Source organism: Archocentrus centrarchus, chromosome 21, assembly GCF_007364275.1.
Source record: "Archocentrus centrarchus isolate MPI-CPG fArcCen1 chromosome 21, fArcCen1, whole genome shotgun sequence".
In the NCBI taxonomy this organism is placed as follows: domain Eukaryota; kingdom Metazoa; phylum Chordata; class Actinopteri; order Cichliformes; family Cichlidae; genus Archocentrus; species Archocentrus centrarchus.
This window is the reverse complement of record NC_044366.1, coordinates 34,171,088-34,192,933: the sequence shown is the minus strand read 5'-3', so window position 1 is coordinate 34,192,933 and position 21,846 is coordinate 34,171,088. Positions and strand designations below refer to the sequence as shown.

The following is a 21,846-nucleotide window of genomic DNA, read 5'->3' as shown; positions in this document are numbered from 1 at the left end:
CAAGATCCCAGAGGTTTAACTGACAGTTTGATTGAATGCATGAATGATTAAAAAAGTGTTCCTTTAATTTGGAAAGACCTTGGAACAAGCTTGTCATACTGCGGTGTATTCCTATGCTTGTGGTTGCAGTTACATCAACCAGATCATTTGGCTCTTCATTTTGTATCTTACAGGTTGTAAATCTAACAGTAATAAATCAATGTATTACATTCAAGCAGTAAAAGAAGTGCCAAACACTGGAGTTCCTCTAATGGCCACTTGAGTCTGGAACCACAAGCGACTCAATCCCGATAAAATCTCATGTACAATACCCAAATTTAAAGTCAAACACAGTACCAGTCCAAACTTTGGACTGGTACTGTATAGACATGTTTACACAGTGTTTGGCTTATGGAGTGGGGTATACCAGAAAAAGTTTCAGTGCTACAGCAAATGCATAACATTAAACAATACTCTCAACAGGAGTGGGCTGTTCACTATCTCCAGTAAGTACATTTTTGGAGCATGCTTTTTGCTAGCTGAATTAATGTAGCTTTTAATACAGAGAATTATGGATACAGCTCACTAACAAAGCTAGCTCGATGACTGCTGGGTTGTCATCTAGACAAGAAAAGAAAAAAAAAAGCTGGTGATAGCCAAGAAGTCCAACTTATGGTTTCAAAACAGTTATGTTCACCTTTATACTTACAGTTTATGTTCATAGTCTTTGGTCTTAATAAAAGACTATTGTTGAGTGAAGCTTCAGTCTGGATCTTTGCCAACATGAGGTCAAATCAGTGTTTTGTTAAAGCTTGAGCAATGTCCAGTTAAAGCAACTGGAAATCAAGGTTGCATGATTGTTCACTGAGAATCAGCAACTGCTTTCACACCGACAGCCAAAAGCTAAGAGACAGTCATTGCAACAGTTCATGATGAAAAGGTAAACAAAATGCTCATAAATGTCTCATTTTATAAGGTTAAGAAATATATTTTTAAATTCTATTCATGCACCTACACTAATTTCTTTAATGAACTTTCATTTAAATCTGTTCAGTATTTGCAATGCATCCTGAGAACAACTAAACAATTTGCATGGCCAAAAAAGTAATTAAAACTTTCAATCAAGAAAATGAGAGTAATGAGACAGTGAGTGAGAGGCTTTGCATACCAGTTTGTGAATCTGTTGTATCTTACTAAACAAAAGGAAACACTTTGAAAACCAGGGATGGAACAAAATGCGTGCAGCTGTTTGTTTATTTCTCACCCACACCTGATAAACAGCTGAGTGAGTTTAAAACTGAGAGAAGAATAAGAGCTTCACACTCTGAGGGGAAACATGAACACGCCTGCAAACTAGTAGAATGCTGTTGCAGCAGATGAAAACCAAAAGTAGATCACACATTTCTTACCTCCTATGAGCATGGTGCAGATGGAGAAGATTTTCTCTGAGTCTGTGTTGGCTGATACATTTCCAAACCCCACACTGGTCAGACTGCTCAGAGCAAAGTAGAGGGAGGTCACATAGCTGCTACGCATTGATGGGCCACCATCCAACACCCCGAGACTCCCACCCCCACTAGCTGTCCCGGATGCAGCCTCGCCTCCTGACACATTCCCGTAATACTGGCTAGAATTCCAGGTTCCCTGTCCTGCGACCTCTGACCCAGACACCTTCCACTGACTGCTGTTGGCTGGAATGCTGCTGACTGTGGTGGGGAACAGCGTTGTCAGGGGAGTGAGGAAATACGGGGTACCCAGTCGTTTGGCCAGCTCATGGAGCCAACCTGAGAGGAAGACAGAGAGAGTGAAATTTAGAAAATGTATTTATTTACATCTGCTGCGCTGGCATATCTTTATCAGTAACCAAAGATAAATGAAACGGAATCAATCATTCCATTACACTTCCATCCATCCATCCATCCATCATCCATTCTCTTCCGTTTATCCAATTCAGGGTTGTGGGGGAGCTGGACCACACTCACATTCACACCTACTGGCAATTTAGAATCACCAATTAAATCAAACCCCACTAACTGCATTATCCTTTACACGTACAAAACTAGACATCATCTTTCACTGCACAAGAAAATTCCTTCTTAAGCCCATTTACAACTTTACTGTACATCCTGTACTGACCAGCTACCATTAAATTCAAAATGAGGTCATACTTTTTATGACATAGTAAACTGTCTCAGTATAAACATGTGATTTGGTTTTCTATGTTTGATCTAGAAATGTGGGTTTTTAAGATTTGCAAATCATTCCATTCTGTTTTTATTTCTACACCGAATTTTTTATATATACTGCTCAAAAAAATGAAAGGCACACTTTGAAAACAGATATGATGTTAATGGGAAAAAAATCATGCTGAACATCTATACTGATGTGGGCTGGGTAATGTGTTAGTAATGGAAGGATGCCACATGGTTTGATGGAATTGAAAATTATCAACCTACAGACGCTGAATTCAAAGAAAATCAAATCAAAGTGAAAAAATGATACAGCAGGTTAGAACATTTTGCTGAAATTTCCTTGCAGCAACTCAAAATGGTACTCAGTAGTTTGTATGGCCCCCAAATGTTTGTATACATGCTCGACAATGTTGGGGCTCCTAATGAGATGATGGATGATGTCCTGGGGGATCCCCTCCCAGAACTGAGCTCCTGCACAGTCTGAGGTGAAACCTGGTGGCATCAGATGGACTGAAACATAATGTCCCAAAGGTGTTCTGTTGGATTTAGGTCAGGTGAGCGTGGAGACCCACTGCACCAGTGTAGTGTCTGACAATGGGTCCAAGGATTTCATCCTGATACCTAATGGCAGTCAGGGTGCCGTTGCTGAGCCTGTAGAGGTCTGTACGTCCCTCCATGGATATGTCTCCCCAGACCATCACTGACCCACCACCAAATTGGTCATTACAGGCAGCATAACATTCTCCACGGCTTCTCCAGACCCTTTCATGCCTGTCACATGTGCTTATGTGACAGGCATGCTCTCATCTGTGAAAAGCATAGAGCACTAGTAGAGCTGCCAATTCTGGTATTCTGTGGCAAATGCCAAATGAGCTCCACAGTGCCAGGCAGTGAGCACAGGGCCCACTAGAAGATGTTGGGCCCTCAGGCCACCCTCATGAAGTCTGTTTCTGGTTGTTTGGTCAGAGACATTCACACCAGTGGCTGCTAGAGGTCATTTTGTAGCTCTGGCAGTCCTCATCTTGTTCCTCCTTGCACAAAGGAGCAGATACCAGTCCTGCTGATGGGTTAAGGACCTTCTATGTCCCTGTCCCGCTCTCCTAGTGTAACTGCCTGTCTCCTGGAATCTCCTCCATGTTCTTGAGACTGTGCTGGGAGACACAGCAAAACTTCTGGCAATGGCACATGTTGATGTTCCATCCTGGAGGAGTTGGACTAACTGTGTAACCTCTGTAGGGTCCAGGTGTGACCTCATGCTACCAGCAGTTACACTGACCATAGTCGAATGCAAAACTAGTGAAAAACAGTCGGAAATGTTGAGGAGGGAAAAACTGTCAGTGGCCTCCACCTGCCATTCCTGTTTTGGGGGTTGTCTCATTGTTGCTGCTCTAGTGCACCTGTTGTTTTTTTTTTATTTTTATTTTTTATTTAACCTTTATTTATACAGGTAATCCCATTGAGACTCTGTCTTATTTGCAAGAGAGACCTGTTTCCAATTTCATAATTAATTTCATAATCACCAAATCAGCTGAAACTGATTAACAACCCCCTCTGCTACTTAACTGACCAGATCAATATGCCAGAAGTTTAAGTGACTTGATGTTAAACTCTGATTAAAAAGTGTTCCTTTAATTTTTTGAGCAGTACACGCTGTTATCAGCCTCTGTCCAAGGTCCTGATTTTCCCTCGCCTTCTACCAGAGCTGACTGAAGTAGTGAGCTGTCTGTGGTACTAAACTTTTGTCTCAAATCAAAAGCTGTTTTTCTACTGTGGGAACTTTGACAGGTCTTTGACAAAACCACATTATTTAATGTCTATCTGCAATAGTTAACTGGACTATTAAGCTCATGCCATAATTTTCAGGTTCTGCTCATGTTTGTCATCAACACAGACACCATGTTACCTGCGATTCCAACTGGATGTCCAAAAGCACACAAATTAAATAGTGCAAAAAATCTAGATTGGAAGACAATAGAAATGTGTTGATGTGTAATTTAAAAATAAAACAACACACAATGACCTGATTTCTGTGTGTTATTTGAAACAGACTTAAAGTTTGAGTTTATTTTCCAAATAGCACAAAAGTGACTTGGCTTCAAAAGACAAAAGTAAGAAAAAAGATAAAGGAAATCGATACATGAAAGAATGAGGAAGGAGAAAGGAAGTGAAGGATAAATTATTGAAATTCAGCATTTGCAAGTGAATGAGTGGAATGGTGAAACACAGCTGAACTACTGACAGCAGAATCAGAAGAAAGAAATCCAGCAAGACAGGGAATATAAATAATACAACATGGATGCATCCATTCATTGATCTCTGGCATCACACACTTCAGGAAAGGCGCTTTGACCTTGTGTGTGTGTGTGTGTGTGTGTGTGTGTATGTGCGTGTGTGTGTGTGCGTGCGTGCGTGCAACCTTGCGTGTGCACGCACGTGTGTGTGTGTGCGCTTGCATGCATGCATGCATGCATGCGTGTGTGTGTGTGTGTGTGTGTGTGTGTGTGTGTTGGTTGTCAGGCAGGGAGACCAACCTGTCAACATAAAGCAAAAGTGACAATTGAGCTGTGAGCAGCGTCTCAGTAAGGCAGCTAAACCAACAACATTAGAGGATTTAATGCCTGAGTAGTTTCCTAATTACTTTCTCATTAGCACAACTTAACCTCTGCTAAACTGAGGGAGTGGCCCTCAGTTTAGCAGATTTGCTCTCTCTCTCTCTCTCTCTCTCTCTCTCTATATATATATATATATATATATATATATATATATATATTAGGGGTGGGACTCGATTAAAAAAATTAATCTAATTAATTAGGAGCTTTGTAATTAATTAATCGAAATTAATCGCATTTTAATCACATTTAATATTTAACATGATAAATATTAATTTAAGTTTGGTTGATGAATGAATCAATATACAAAAGCTTAAACTTCAAAATTTTGTTTATTTTCCCACCAGTCTACTACACAGTAGTAGAAAATAACATTAATGTCTCACTTAATATAGTTGGAAATTAATCATTCGCTCAGCTGTATTCCTTGATGTTGAAATGTGTCATGCTTGTTTTAACAGCTTATTTTGAATTAAAGACTTAAGATTAAACCACAAAAAAGAGAAAAAGTTCGTTCTCCGTTTAACCAGCTGCTTTTCCACAGCTGTGCTTTGCACTCACGTTGCTGGCGACACGAGCTACGCAGAGGTGACGGCAGGCGATACTGATACGAAGGCTAGACCGTCCAATTTCACAGCCGCTCACTTCCGGCCTTTGCGGTCTTCGTGGGATGCGGCCCCTGAATTTTTGACATCGTGCGTCGATATAATCGGTATGCCTGGAACTCATGCAAATGGTACAAAGTGCGATTAAAATGCCTTAAAAATTTTAATTCGTTATTTTCCCCGTAATTAATTAATCGATATTAACGCGTTAAAGTCCCACCCCTATATATATATATATATATATATATATATATACACACACACACACACACACACACACACACACACACACACACACAGCTGATACTTAATGCGGTAAATGTGAATGGACTCTTTTTGGTGGAAGCAAAAGTGTACAAGTGTAGCTTATCATTCTCTGTCCAGGGTTCTGATCTCCTGGATCTCCTTCACCCAGAAATGACTGAACTAGTGAGCTGTCTGTGGTCCTAAACTTCTGTCTCCTTCCCAATCAAAAGTTGTCTTTACTCTCTGGAAAACTGATTCTTTTGCTGGGAACTTCATTTTTTCAGTTTTGAGTCTCGTAAGCTGCAAGTTGGAGTACTGCAGGACAAATTAGTTCCAGCACAGCACCCCTCACCCTTAGGCTGGTCCATACTTTTTCCGTCTGCATCCACTTTTTGTAGCTGCTCACCCTGATCAACCAGGAAAACTCCACGTCTTGCCGTTCTGTAGATGCCCAGTTTGGCCATCACCATGTGGCCCTCAGTCAAGGTCACTCGCATCTACAGACTCAGACCCACTGTGAAAGAATGACTGGTGAAGTTGACACTTGAGGTCAAAATGTCTTGTCTTATCACTGTTCGTCATTGAAGGAGTAAAAACAGGTCAGATTTCAAATGTGCTCCCCATTGCTTTTTATTCTAAAGAGTTAATGATATGTTGAGGCCAGAGATATTATAAAGTAATAGATAAATATTTTATATTGTCTGTCAATGAGACAAAAATGAATCATGTAAAGTGTTGGTGACAGCCTTGCAAGCACCTAACTGATCTAGGTGCTTGCACATCTAGCACATGTAGTACAGCATCCTGAAGGTTTGATAGTAGGCAAAGGACCTAAATTAATGCAACAAAAGCTTCTTCTAAAACCTACAGAATTCCCTAAAGCATACGCTATACTCTGAAAATACATATCTTTATCCTTGTTTATTGTCCAGATCTGTAAACTAGTTTGTGTTAGTGTGTGTCTGGTGACTGCTGCTCCAATGCAGGCTGTAGGGACAGCCATGGCTCAACTATCCTTAAATTATTGATAGACTTGCAAACAAAAAGCGCACCTGTCCAACGTTCCAGCAAACTGAGTGACAGAGTAGTCCAGTGCATGTACATGCTGATATCAGTGCTCTATTGTGAATCACAGTTGGTGTCACATAAAGGTCAGACTGAAGACGGTCCTTTGGTATTGCCCGGATTCTGTCTGAATAGTCAGTTGAGAGGTTGATGACATGAACTGACCACAATGTGACTGTCTGCCATTACGCAGTTTGATGAAAACACAAGGGCAGGTTGGTAAGAATCAATGAGAAAGATATGGAGGGAGGATGAAATGAGACTGCAAATGAGGGAAAATGATGAAGCACACATTAACCAGAGCCAGGTACTTAGCTTTGAGAATCTGCCCGTTTGCAGTATTTTTTACGTAATGTCTGTGATTGTGTGCATCTGTGTGATGCTTGGAATAAAATGAGAGACACACACAACTTGATCTTTACCCCCGGTCACAGTCAGAAGAATTACAGTTTGATCCCCTTACCCTTGAACACTGCCAGTCCTTCTGTACGTCTTCACAAGTTTATCAGATTGCAAGCCAGGGTTTCATGTCGCCCGCAGGTTTTAGGTTTCTGTGTCTTATTAAAAGCATCAGTCGTGCTGAACACCAAGAGGGTTGCTCATCTGCATAACTGCCTCTGTGCCTTTCTTTCTGATACAGTATCACGGTTACCTCTTTGCTAAGTTATGTTGTTGCAGAACTGTCTTTTAAGCAAGACAAGGTGAGTGTTCAAATGGTTAAAGCTGAAAAGTGATGGATTTTTTTTTTTGTCATTACTGCAAAGTGGATAAGCAATGAGACAAGATCTCATTTAAATCTCCATTTGGGAAGCCTAGAATAATCTCCCGAGGACAGTGCTTCCAGTATAATTGAGAAGAGCGCGATTTCCTTTCTAACTGCTGAATGATGCCCGAGTGAAAAACAATAACAATTAAAAACAATGTATACTAAAAGCCCTCCACAAACAGGAAATGGACCATAAACCTACTTCAGGGAGAATTTTTCCAGCCCTCACACCCCAAAAGACTAAATTTAAACCTGGTGACAGCACAGTTTACTGCAAATGGAACAGAAACTTTTGATTTGGCATTCACACCATGGCATCAAGTGAATATTATTATAAAAGTAGCCACAGTGATTGAGCTCTAGCCTGTGTGAGCCAAATAAATATACTTTATTTTTCTTGTAGAAAGTTAAGATTAGAGGATTCCATGAGCCAGGAGCTCATTAGCCTGGTACACAGGCTGGAAGCAGCTAGCATGCCTCTGCCTGCCACATTTTTACCAAAAACAACTGTTATGGTTAGTGTCAAAGCCAGTTTTATGTAAAGGTGCTATCAAACTGCAGCAAGAGTTCTTTTCAATTACCTACTTAGTTTGCTAAGTTTAGACTTTTTGTCAATTTTGGACCAATAAATCATTAAGTTGATCTTGAAGACCTTTGTGGATGTGAGGCAGATTTTAATGGATTGTTAATATGACCCCACTCTGCAGCCCTACAAACTTTTATCTGAATTAATTCAAAATATTTTGATCTAGTTGGCTAGTACTGGCCAACTAGCCATTCTGCCGTGCTAATAGTAGCGCTAGTACTGGCAGCATGGTGGCGTGGTGGTTAGCACAGTGCCTCACAGCTAGAAGAACAGCTAGAAGGTCTGGGTTTGATTCCACCTTGGCCCGGGCCTTTCTGTGTGGAGTGTGCATGTTGTCCCTGTGTCTGCATGGGTTTCCTCCAACAGTCCAAAGACATGCAGTTAGGTGAATCTAAATTGCCCATAGGTGTAAATGGCTGTCTCTCACTCTCTCTGTGTTGGCCCTGAGACAGGATGGTGACCTGTACAGGGTGTACCCTGCTTCTCGCCCTATGACAGCTGGTATAGGCTCCAGCGCCCTGCGACCCTGAACAGGATAAGAGTATGAATGGATGTTTTGAGCTATTGTGTTTTCAGACAGAATGACATGCAAACGCTACCAAAAACATGACCTCCTTGGTGGAGGTAAGAAATCAGGGGGCAAATTCTTTTTCACAGCTCTGCACATGTTTCTACAGTAGAATCACTTCAACTGCTTTGAAGTCTCTTTAGAATTGTTTCCAATTTTGCTTTGTGTGTTGGCTTTGTGTGTGTGAAATGTGCAAGTAACACAAAAATTAAACTTGAGTAAAGCAGCTATTGAGTAAATCTAAATAGCTACTTTCCAATTCTATAGATAAAAAAGAACCAACCTATATCCCAGGAACCTTGGGTGTCAATCTCCCTGCGACCTATAAAGTACCAGACACATGCCATCCAGTGGGCCAGCAGGGCGAACATGGACATCAGCAGAGTCAGGACCACAGCACTGTACTGTGAGTAGCGCTCCAGCTTCTGCAGCAGCCGCAGTAACCGAAGCAGCCGAACTGTCTTCAGCAGATGGACCCCAAAGTACTGCAGAGACACATAAAACATCATTTCTCTGACAGAATTTCATCCTACGGTATTTCTTAAATAAAAGGGAATCATTATGAAAAAGGGCTATAAATTTGATACACAGTAATGTGGAATACTGTATAATAGAAGTAATTTATTCATAGTGTCGGCAGTTTTATTCAAAGGTTGGATTTTTAATTTATTCACTCGCACAAAATCAAACATTTTTCAACTCCAAATTGGAGATTTCAAATAAGTCTTAATAGTTGTTTTGTCATAATTTGCCCATCCGTTCATCTTTTTTTTGTTTTATTCTTGGCACACACATACAAACTAATGAGCCATGCGGTGTGTGCACCAACATCAGACTGGCTCTGTGGCATGTGTTTGTCTAATGAGCATCAGTTTGGATGAAATGCAGAGCTAGTGAATTCACATGGGAACTTCTGACGTTATGGATTCATTTTCCCTTTTTCTAAAAAAAATAGAAAGAAAAAGAAAATCTAATTTCCTCCACTGCTTTATGCCAAAAGGGGATGCAGTAGACTAAAGACTGTATGTCCATATTCAGTATTTCACTTTATATTATAGTGAATTATGTTGGCTGATTTATCACACTGTTTGGATTGAGGTTTTGTTAGTGTGATCACAAACAAATGTCTACAGACAGACACACAGTAACACACAGGGGAGACTCACCACGCTGACATTGAAAGCATAGAGCAGGTCAAAGGGCAGGGCGGCAATGAGATCAACAAAGAGCCAGGTGGTGACGTAGTGAACGCAGATGGAGCGGGCGTCGTAGACGACCTGACCCGACGTGCTCACAAATGTAGTTCGAAAGTTCAGCACTATGTCTGCAGAGGACAGTAACAACAGCAGTAATCACCAACATGACAGCAAGTGTCACTTAAATTACAGTGATGGTAACCACACAGCTACTTTTCAATGAATCATATACACACAGCATGCATGAGTTACTTTAAATGATAATAATACAAAAATAATAATAGGGCATCAACACGTAGGGCATTAAGAAAAAATGTATTAATTTTATTTTCAATGTACAATGTATATATATTTTATCCAGATGCAGGTCGCATTGTTGCTTTCCTTTGAGTTTTTTTTTAGCTCAGCTGATATGGGGCAAGAGGCAGGGTACACCCTGTACAGGTCACCAGCCTGTCACAGGACCACCACAGAGAGGCAGACAACATTCACACTCACAATCACACCTATGGGCAATTTAGAGTTTCCAATTAACCTAACCCCAGTAAGTGCATGTCTTTGGACTGTGGGAGGAAAGCGGAGCACCCGGAGAAAACCCACACAGACACGGGGAGAACATGCAAAGGGAGGGGCCTGGGCCAAGGTGGAAATGAACCCAGGCCTTCCAGATGGTATTTTAACTGTGAGGCAGCGGTGCTAACCACCGCACCACTGTGCTGCTAATTACGCACCAATCAATGTATATTTATGAATGCAATTCATTTGCCTATTAAATAACCTTAAAAAACAACTGACTGTACCTTTAAACAAAATTTTTTCAACACACTGTACCATATGAATGTATGTATCCATGTATGTATATATCGTGTTGGACTTCTGCCTGCAGAGTAAACTGCCCCTTGGGGACATTAAAGTTTTACTGTACTTTACTCTGCAGCACTACAAGCAACTTAACCACCAAATCGCCGTTTTGACTTCACGCATGAAGTGAGCAGCAGCAGCTGCAGCAGAGAATTCGTAGCAGTAGCCTCCTGATAGCATTCACCTTCAACTACTGCTTTTAAATGAAAATGCTTAACCGACCAAGCAGCATTAACACAATGCTAATGTTGTATGAGTAAAACTGGCTTCTGTGTTTGAAACAAAAGAAAACAAACACAACACAGGACATAATTATTGTTTTGTTTTAATTTGGACACATTATTCATGCTGTATTTGTGAATATTATGCTAATATGTGGGCTTTTATGTCTAGAAGCAGGTATAGATAATTCATTTAGTTGTTTAGCTCCATTTACTGCTGATCATTGAGGACTATCTAACAAGTGCCCATGATGTGCCCCCCCTGCTGAATTGCCGCCAACTTCTGTACAGTGGTATTAATAGGAACTGGCTCACCTAGATTTGCTATGCTGATTACTCAATGCAGTTATCAGCTTCTCCTTAATGTGATGCAGGATAACCACCTCATGCTATCTGGATATTTCCAAAATGTGATTTTCTAGCAGTAGGGCTTGGGCATCTGGATCATCAAAAGCATTTCAAGATGGCTTCAGGGGACTCGTTTCCAGAAGGATCGCAACATAAAGCAAAGCAAGCTAAACAAAGCAACTCCACAACTCAGTCCTTCAAAGTATGATGTCAACCAGTTAAAGAGGCAAGGCTGTTCAAGCTTGCTGAAACAAACAAACAAACAAACAAACAAAGAAACAAACAACAACAAAACTGAACTTGATGAGCTCTTTATTTCCATGTTTGCGCTCTGATTTCTTTTTTTTTTAATGGGGCTGGTTTTCTAACTCCTTTAATGTCATCTTAATGTCCCTTTATTAACACACTTAGCACAGCATGAATCTGAAATGACATGTAATGTAGATACAGTGCATGTGATTTATTCTTAAAAATGATAAAATGTAACAACAAAACCAACCAGCATGACTCTCACTTACCCTGCATTGAGGAAATAAATGAATGAATAAGAGGGGTCCTGATGGAACATTTCAATCCAGTATTGTTTGCTGGTGAATGTATCGATAAATAGGCTCAGCCCGTTAGTCCTAATAAATGGGATATCGACTGATAGGAGTCAGACATTTAACTGCGGGTGGTTCATGTAATTTTATTACAGAAGTTTATTGATGGAGAGCTTATATTCACTCTTTCCCATTAACACAAATCGTTCATGGAAGAGCACTCATATAAGTTTCCTGCAGTTAGGGTGGACAACACTGAGGACAAAGAGGCCTGCTGTTTTCTGGGAAATGACTTACAATCAGATGTAATGGTTTATTGTGGAATGGCTCATATCCTTTTCACTGTAACGTTCATCATTAAAAACTTAAGCAGAACTTTTATCATGAGAACTTTTACCGTGAGTCGCATGCCCCTCAGATTAAGGTTGCTGGACTGACTTTCTGTCAGCAGGCAGTTAATATAATAAAAAAAGAACTTTGCAGCAATTACAGTACCAATAAAAATTTGGATGCACCTACTGATTCAGAGGATTTTACTTTTTTTTTTTTACTCTTTGATCTGTATCATGTCAAAGAGAGGGGGGTATCCCCAATACAGTATGGTCATCTCATGCATCCAGCTCTAGTAGGTGGGGCTGGGTGTGTACACAGCAGCCATCATTACTTTATGAAGTTAAGTTTAAAGAATGACCAACTGCTGTAAGGACTCTGGCTCTTATTAGACCTCTATACAAAAGGAAGACTAGCAGTTCCCTTTGCTGCAGCGTTACCAGCCTCAGACTCAAATCAACCACTAACGGCCCCTCATATTCATCAGTGCTCTCATTAATGCTTGCCAGACTCTAAGCAGCACATGCATTTTATTAGCTTTATAGCTTTAAGACTATGAATCAGACCTTCAAGGGGATAATGCTGCTAAGAAAACCACTGCTGAGGGAGACCAAGGAATGGGTGGTAGACCAGTGGAAGTCTGAGTTTTTTGATCCCAGGTGTTGCGTCTTTGCGAGATACAGCAAAGTCGAATGTAACATGGAGGAGGAGCTGTGAGGGGCTGGAAGGACTTTGTTGGAGATTGACTTCCGAGACACAATTTCTTATCTAGATTGAGTGGGACCATCATTAGTTTTTCAGCAACAAAATGAGCCAAAACACACCTCTGGACTGTGTAAGGGCTGTCTGATCAAGAAGCAGAGTGACAGAATGCTGCCTCAGATGACCCAGCCGAGCACAGAGTTAAGGAAAAGCAAACGTCCTCAGAATATATTCAAGACTGGTGGAAAAGTTCCAGGTAACAATTTAACTTGGCTGGTTGGAGAACGTAAAGCTGGAATATAAAATCTATTTAGTTTTCTTTGTTTTGGTTACTTCTTTAGAGATGTGTCCAATCTTTTGACAGGTACTCTAAGCCCTATTACGGAAGGTGGCAGTCCTGATGGTTAAAAGAAAGCACCAACATGAGAACACAACAAAGACTCTTACCTAAAATAAAGAGGATCTCTACGAGGATGTCGCTGACACTGGGCGGGCTGCGTGAGGCGCTGCCTTCATCCCGGCCTCCCCCAACTGTGAAACACACGTTATAGGGCACAGTGACGGCCACATAGAAAGTCGCCAGCAGAATCAACCAATCCCAGCCGGCCTTGAAGGTTCCATAGTGGAGCAGGATGAAGCGAGATTTCTGAATGGCTGCTACTTTGTATTCCGGGATTGGAGGCTTCTCCCCAAACATGTTCTGGATTGAAAGGGAGACAGATGTCAACAGCTCTCTTGTTTCAGGTTTTTACATCGCTCTCGTTCTCCCTCTGCCAGGCCACAATAACATGGCCCTGTGCACACACTTACTGAGCCACTTCAAGCTTTGAAAGCTCACACTTTATGAGAATCCACGGGAGTGGAGATTTCAAATTCATTCCACTTGATATAACAGTGCAGCCATGAAAACAGTTTCAACCATTCATAAGTGGGTTATTTGTTGCCGCTTCTTAAATAAAGTCTTGAAAAAACGATGACAGAAAAAAGCTACAAACACTGAGGCAAAATGGTTTTCCCAGATTCGAGAGCTCCTAAGGAAGAAGGAATTTCAGAACACTGATTTCAAGCATCGGCTTTCACTCGTACACCTGTGGCGTGTTTTTATGAAAACGAACCATTTGGTGTAATTTCATTTCAAATCATCCAGATAAATCAAAGTGCCCATTTGGTTTCCTGTGTGGGGTGCTGCAAATCTGAGGCACAAATGCTTTGAGTTTATCCAATTCATGCTACTATAAGCCTGGATGGTTATGATTGCTGGGATTTCTGATAGCGTGAGCTGTTTCGCAAGAGCTTGATTGTCAGAGGAGGCTCATTCACTGTATATGTGAAACTCGTACACTCCAACTTTACGATTTTAAACTAAAGACTTGTAATACATTATTTTTAGAAAGTGGTATTACTGCTTTTACTCAAGTAACATCTCGTAGTAATGGTCAGAAATTAAAGACAAAAATACTAAAAAAAAAAACTGATGCTAGTTTAGTTCTGTATAGTATCTGTGTGACATACTGTGCATTAAAAAATACCTTTACCTGGATGTCCAAATTATTACTGCAGTAACACTTTATATAATGAAAAAATGATTTCCTTTTGACCAAGTAACGAGCAAATCAGGAGTCACCTGATAGCCAGTGATTTGTTCATTAGTGATCTGGGACTTTGTGCTAGATGTTTATTTACTGGCAGTGCGATTTCATGTAAGTGAATCACTGGGTGTTGTTTAGTTCAATATTATCTCAGAAAACTCCTCAGTTTTCTTCATAAGTCATTCATTCCTAATTAACTCTTCAAACGCTAAATGTTTATTACTGATTGCATTGATTTTTTTTACTCATCTCTTTCATTATATAATTACACACTGGTACCCATTTAGGGTACACAAATTATTAGGTTTCCCTGTTTTTACACATAAAAAAAGGGATGATCACATAAAACCCTTTGGTTGGAGGTCATCTAACATGCAGGGTGCAAACTGCATAGGTCTGCATGTTTGCTAATCACTGACATCAGCTAAATGCAGAGCTCTTTTACCATGAAGTGAACCAAAATTAAGCATAGTCCTCTTGTCCTTCACACCATCTGTCAGGGTATGTGCTGCCCACTGCACTGCAGCAGGCCTACACAGAGGTCAGCTCACAAAAAAAAAGTGATCATCTTCTATGATAGTCCCATGTCAGATCCAGACTTGTAAAATTGTGTTTTGGTTGTTGCTTTCAGACACACGATCTTTTATTCAAGCTTAAATATGTGGATTTAACAGCACCTCCACCAACACATCCCAGTGCATTGTTTTAATGCACAACTCCTTCTGGTCTGAACTCATGCTAAGGTAAATAATACAAGCTATTGCGCTCAGTAGCTCCCTTGTTGTTTAGTTTAGGGAGTGGTGCAGCAACTAGGGAAGCAATTAAGCTGACTTCTTTTCATCATAATGAATGAATAACACCCCCCCATCCCCGCCCCCACCCATCTCCATCTCCAGTCTTTGGAAAATCTTTTTGTGGCTCAATAACATATATCTAAATTTAAAGTTTCACTTGAACATATTTCTGCCTCTGTCACTTCAGCGTCATCACCAGTGCTGAAGTCCCAAGTGTGAAGTTAATGAGTGAATGAGCGGCAGTCTGGTGCCAGCCTGGCACACAACAACACTTCCTCTGGCATCCAGACATGTTTTTTACCCTAATATGAGATGAATATTCCCGGCCACAAACTTAGTCTTCAGCCAGTGAATTCACATTCCTCTATTTAATGCTTCATAGCTTCTCATGTAAACATATCTGAAATGCTGCCCCCCCCAAGCTCTATGCTAAACATTCATCCAAAAAAATCATCAAATTCAGTCAGAATTTTGAAGCTCAGTCACTGTGTCCACATCACCAGGGAAGAGCAAGACTGGAATAACTCATATAACACTGACATGTGATGTAACAAAACTGAAGCACAACCTTGATGTCTCCATTTCAGTATATCAGGTGAGCCGTATGCAGCTTAAGAAGAGATAAAGTGGTGACCTCATTCGAGGACCTCCAAAGTAGTAATGAAAAAACCCTTTACCATCACATTTACAAGAATTGCTAATGTCAAAATTAATAGTAAAATTGCTAATTATATTTTCATGAAATTTTCATTTATTATTTATGGAATATTTAATTCATAAACATATGATCCAGTCACTTATATTTACAATAAAAGGGGTAAAAACATTTTTAACTTTCAAAAGAGCAGAATTCCAGTCTCACTTCATGTATTTGTAGCGTTATGTATGCGTTGCTAACAATTTTGAATCCTGTTTATGTGCGAGTTTGGTTTAATGAGCAGCCTGTTTCACATGTCAGGAAAATCCAGACGCTGGCGTTGGCACTCCATGTGTTGCTGCAGAAAGAGGTTAGCCACACAGAGAAAGCTCAGCAATGTAGATGTAGCAGGAAATATGAAAGCAGAGAAACTCACATTGTTGATCTTGAGCTTGCTCTTGTCTTGTTTCTGCAGGTGTCCTGACAGGTGATAGAGCACAGCTCTGCTGCGGCGCCGATTGGCATTGAAGCCTGGAGGGCGAGTTACCTGATGCACCTCCAAACCTGTGTCTTCATCTGTGGAGGACAGAAACATGCTGCGCTTTGATGCAATCCACAACAAGCGAGAAGAATTTAAACCAGGGTCTGTTTGATCAGCTGCGTGCTGACTGAAACGCAGACCTCTCATAGCGCAGAAGTAATGCTTTGACAGCGCTCCTTTTATATGTGTATGGCTGTGAATTTAAAGTTTTGCGTGAATATATTTTTGCCTCTGTCACTTCAGTGCTAAAGTCCCAAGTGTGAAGCTAATGGCTGAATGGGAGGCAGTGTGGGGCCAGCCTGGCACACAATAACACTTCCTCTGGCATCCATTTTACAGCTCTCCCCTAAATGCAGCGCATGCAGGAAATCATTAAGTAACTGTTTTGAAAAGGGGTCTGCTTTTAGGATACACTCACAGAGTATGTGTGCATGTGCATGTGTGTGTGTGTGTGTGTCTGTGTTTAGATGTCTCAAGAACCACTTGTCTCAATGACATGAGTGAGGGTCTGAAGTCACAAGAAACAAAAGATAAGAAAAATATATGGTTCTCACTTTTTCACACCGATTCGGCAGCCTGTTTGAGGATTAAGACTTAAGGTTAAAGTCCAGGTCACAATTCATCTAGGGTGGGGGTTATTTTCATAAACTTAAATTCTTACCTCTCAAATGAAGTCTCATTCATTCATTTTTGCATTTTAAAGCTTTCCCATACGGGTGTTTTCAAATAGGCCAAAAATCCATAGAAATGATTGGACCTCTGACCCTATATGGGATGCTTATATTCTCATGGGTGTTCAAGCAAGACTTTAGGTTATTGGTTAGCACTAAGCACTGCAGTACGCCCATCGAGTTTAAAGAAGGTGGAATGAACCGTTGTGGAGATGTGTGATGACGAGGCAGAAGGACATCCAGGGATGTCTCAAATTATTAATAGGATGAAGCCTACTAAATGGTGTTCCATGACCTGGATTACAGAACAGAATCAGTAATAATTACCAAGACCCCCTCAGTGTCTTATTTCTACTCCTTTTCATCACCAACAAACAAAAACGAAGAAAAACAGGAAAAGGACAAATGTGTGCCGAGGCATAGAGAGATGGATTAAAGGAGTTGCTCATTGTAAAGCTATCATTCAGATAGAAAATATTTCCCCTATTTCCACTTGTAATGTCCTATTTCAATTGCTACCCTGTTCATAATATGATACATTATAAACATGCTTGGAAAGTCCCTGCCCATGTAACCTAATCATTTTCATTTTCAACAAGCAAATTTGATTTGGACATAATATCTTGTCTAGATTTCAGGAGGTTCAGAAAAAGAAAAGAAAAGAAAAGCATCTGTGCCTCTTTCTGTGTGTACAGCATGGGGTTTTCAGAGGACCAGCACTAACTAACACACACACGCCCTTAACAAGGTGTGTGTTTTATGTCCGAGGCAAATACTGCAGCAGCACCTGTTCTGACAGATGTACAAATAGGAGTTGTATTAGCTGGGAAAAACTGTAGAGTTGGAGATATTTTTTCTCCCTAGAAAGTTTAAACAGGAGAACACGGACTGTGACAAGGAAACTTTGTCTGCTGAGCTACATTCTTACTACTTTTAAAGATGGAAGCATCAAGACTCAAGGTCAGTACAGGCTGATTGAAAAGTGTTATAGTTGGTAATACAGATTCCTGATCAAATTGTCTGAGAATCAGCTGCTTCAATGCAGTTTCTGAGGTACATTCAATGCAGTGAATGCACACTGTCCCATAAAGTCATCAGACTTTCAGAAGAAAAATCCATCTTCTCTGTTTTATTTAATTCTGCTGTTTTTTCCTAACAGATGGTTAGAAAATGAAAATTCTGTCGTTAAAGGTTACCCAGCAGCTCGTATGAACCATAAACATTTTTGACATGTTGTATTTATTCTTCCTGTTCATACTGGATATTCAAATTCTCTTGCAAACCCGCAGTTCATATTTTGTGCATTTAAAAGTTTACCTGAACCCAACTGTGAGACTTTTCTAACCTGATCTACAGAGAATGAGTCTTTTTAGTACAAAATTCCCTGCTTGAGCTTCCATCCCTGCACTGCAATTCCACAAGGAAAAACTGTAAATCAAACTAAGAGGAAGTCCTATATATTAGTTTCAGCTGAAATACACTTTTGCACAGCGGTCCTGACTTTTTCTATGCTGTTTCTTTAACAGGTGAGTTGAAAAACTGTGGATATTTGGCACTTGTAGCCTGGCGAAAAGGCTCTGTTTCTTTTGTTAAATCCAGCTGAGATTTGAACCTCATTTGCATCATTTCTGAATGGCTGCAAGACACAGAGAGAACCTGTCAACGTGGCCTGTGTGTTAACTTTTCAGTAAGGTGCTCTGTGGTGTTGAACTGTTATTTTGAATGTTCTTGTGCACTTTTATATGACTGCATTAAATGAGCAGCCTAACAACATGAAAATAAAGTTTCTATGATATAGTGAAGAACAATCACAAGAATTTCAAAAACTTGACCTTTGGCAGTGGTGCCGTTGGAACAAAGTGCCAAAGGTGAGCCATGCAGGCAGTTTTCAGACCCCTACAGAGGAGTGGAAGCAAGTAAATGTGACTGTGTGAAGTCTTCACACCAAAAACATCTTTTATCTCCCTTGTTTTCTAGTTTGTGCCACTTCATCGTGCTTTCATTTTAGTCTCACAGCTGATTTAGCCGGAATCTAAAATGAATGTGTTTGGTCAGTAATAGGTCAGAGAATCAGTAAAAATGAAAAACCTCTGTTGTCTCCCCTTATTTGTTGTTTGTTCTCTGGTCTCTGGTGGTGTGCAGTGCGCTCCAAATTTGGCAGCTTGAATTAAAAATGAATGATTCATGTGGTGTGTAAAACACATCCAGAGTGTTTGAAAGCAGGCTTCAATCATTTCTGCAGCAGATATTCAGCCAAATGGGAGAGCTACTGTGCAAGTGTGTGTGTGTGTGTGTGTGTGTGTGTGTGTGTGTGTGTGTGTGTGTGTGTGTGTGTGTGTGTGTGGTGGTAGTGCTGGGGTATAAGTGATTTCAAGCAGGTGCTCTTTCCCAACATGAAGCCCTGCAAACAGCAGCTCTGAAAAGCAATCTTTAAAAAAATTTTTTTGAATACTCCACTTCATCTTGAGAGTTTTGATTTCTCGGCTTCTCTCTTGTTCTCCTTAGAGGATCGCAATTCATCTCTGAAATTACAGTATATAAGCCTATGCTGGCAGGATTTACAAAGTTAAAAGTATGCTTTATTTCAGCATAATATCTGCAGGATTACAAAAATATTGAATGTTTTTGTTTGCGCCTTGCAGAGATTTACAACACCCCTTTTAGAAATGCAGTAATACATCTGCGAGATATTCAGACTTTATACACCAGGGCTTCCCGTTTTGTTTTCACCACAGAGAAACACCTGCAGGCAAGAAGAACTGATGCAAGGTGTCAATCAATAGTAAGTGCCCTGAAAAAATACAACCAAGACCTTTTTTAATGGTCAGATATCATGATATGCTGTTGTTTGTTTGTTTGTTTGTTTTTTTACCACATGGGCAAAAGAAAAAAAAAACTGAAAGAGGGGGCAGACCTGCCTTCGAGCTCTCTTTAAGCAAGTTTCTTTGTGAATTTTATTTTGAAGGTCATGCAGGGTAAAAACTGGATGTAAGCCACAACAAGACATACAAGACCATCAAATAGTGTTCCAAAAACCCTGCATTAATTAGTGTTTCATGATGTGACAACACTAGTTCATACCTGATCAGCTCTTTAGGCACAATAGCAGGTTAGGTGCCCAAGTATGAAAAAACAACCAATGTTTTGTCAAGCAGTTCAATCCCAAGAGGGTCCAAGTGTGAACATGAGATGAGCTCATGCATATAATCTTATCTTAAAGAGATCCTGTGTGACAAAGTGAGGCCGGCTAAAATATCTCAAAAAGCAATACATCATGCCACAATCTGCATAAACATGAGAACAGATGAGAAATTTGGAACAGTGCTGAACCTTCGCAGGAGTGGCTGAGCTACCAGAATTACTCATCAGGAGGTCACAAAAGAACCCAGAACATCTAAAGAACTGCAGGCCTCAGTGGCCTCAGTCAAGGTCAGAGTTCATGATTCGACAATAAGACAGAGACTGGGCAAAAATGGAGAGTTCCAAGGAGAAAATCACCTCTGAACAGAGATAAGATATTGTGTTTCTGCTGCTGAACAAAAAGAGCACAAAGGCTCGTCTGACATTTGCTAAAACACATCTTGATGATCCCCGAGACTTTTGGGAAAATATTCTGTGGACTGACGCAACAAAAGCTGAACTTTTTGGAAGGTTTGGCTCAAACATGGTGGCGGTAACGTGATGGTGTGGGGCCACTTCAGGATCTGGACCACTTCCTTGATGGAACCATGAATTCTGCTTTCTTTAGAAAATCCTGAAGGAGAATGTCCAGCCATCAGTTCATGCCCTGAAGCTGAAGTGCAGTTCAGTTATGCAGCAGGATAATGATCTAAAACACACCAGCAAGTCCTCCTCTGAATGGCTCAAAAAGACAAAAACAAAATGAAGGTTTTGGAGCGGCCTCGTCAAAGTCTGGACTTAAAATCCAATTGCGATGCTTTTGCAAATTCATTGCCAGTTATCACATCGTAGGATCTACAAAGCTTCACTGCAGAAGTCTAAATCAGCTGTAAGAGTGCACTACTGCTTCTTAATAATGTGACGTGGATGTTGTTGACGTGTGTCTGCCGTGTTGAAGCTACAGTGTCCTGAAGAAATTGTACTTCTCCCCATGTGTTCTTCTAATCCCACTTCATTTCAAAGATCTGAATCCTGTCTTCATTAAGGTTTCCTGCGACTGAAGCCAAATTAATTAATAAGAAAAACTGACAAAACAGCAACACTTATACTGAGGAAATAATTCATCTACACAGACTATAATCCTTAAACTCACTTTATACAGCTCAAAATCTTCATAGAGCCGTTTTAAAATTGAATGTATGTTCTTCATGCAACGCTACACTTTTATAAGAAAAAAAAGTTAAGGTTTATAGTTCATCTGTGGGTTTAAACATAGCCTGTCACTGAAGAATCAAATCATATCAGCAGGTTAAGGCATGAAATGGAAAACCTATTATTAATTAACATTTATATGAGCCACATCACTGATTATCTCTGTTCCTGTTATAAAGGATCATCCAGTGTATCCTATGCTGACAGAGGCAATAAAGGACACAGTGAAGCATGCATTCTTAGCATTTAGAGAGTTCGACCAGATCTTATTATTGCTTCACTCAGTTAGGAACCTTCTCAAGCAAAAAAAGCCAAACTGACACTGACTAACAATGATCAGCTCTTCATGTGTTAGCAAAAGCCTTTAAAACTAGCTTTACAATAATCAGTTCATGTGCTGCTTTGCTTTGAGCTCTCCAGCACAAATGTCCATTAAACAGACAGAAATTCACAGTCTCGCACATGT

General features: G+C 40.4%; 1 protein-coding gene across 1 annotated transcript in view; it reads right to left on the bottom strand.

The window, feature by feature from the left end:
* Positions 1 to 21,846, bottom strand: part of kcnh3 (potassium voltage-gated channel, subfamily H (eag-related), member 3) — a 171,392-nt gene that overhangs the window by 34,429 nt on the left and 115,117 nt on the right. Inside the window, exons 4-8 of the mRNA XM_030757821.1 lie at positions 16,273 to 16,412; positions 13,264 to 13,516; positions 9,783 to 9,940; positions 8,900 to 9,101; positions 1,389 to 1,763 (exon numbers count right to left, since the gene is read on the bottom strand). Coding sequence (XP_030613681.1) covers positions 1,389 to 1,763; positions 8,900 to 9,101; positions 9,783 to 9,940; positions 13,264 to 13,516; positions 16,273 to 16,412 — 1,128 coding nt within the window. The remainder of the gene's footprint in view (positions 1 to 1,388; positions 1,764 to 8,899; positions 9,102 to 9,782; positions 9,941 to 13,263; positions 13,517 to 16,272; positions 16,413 to 21,846) is intronic.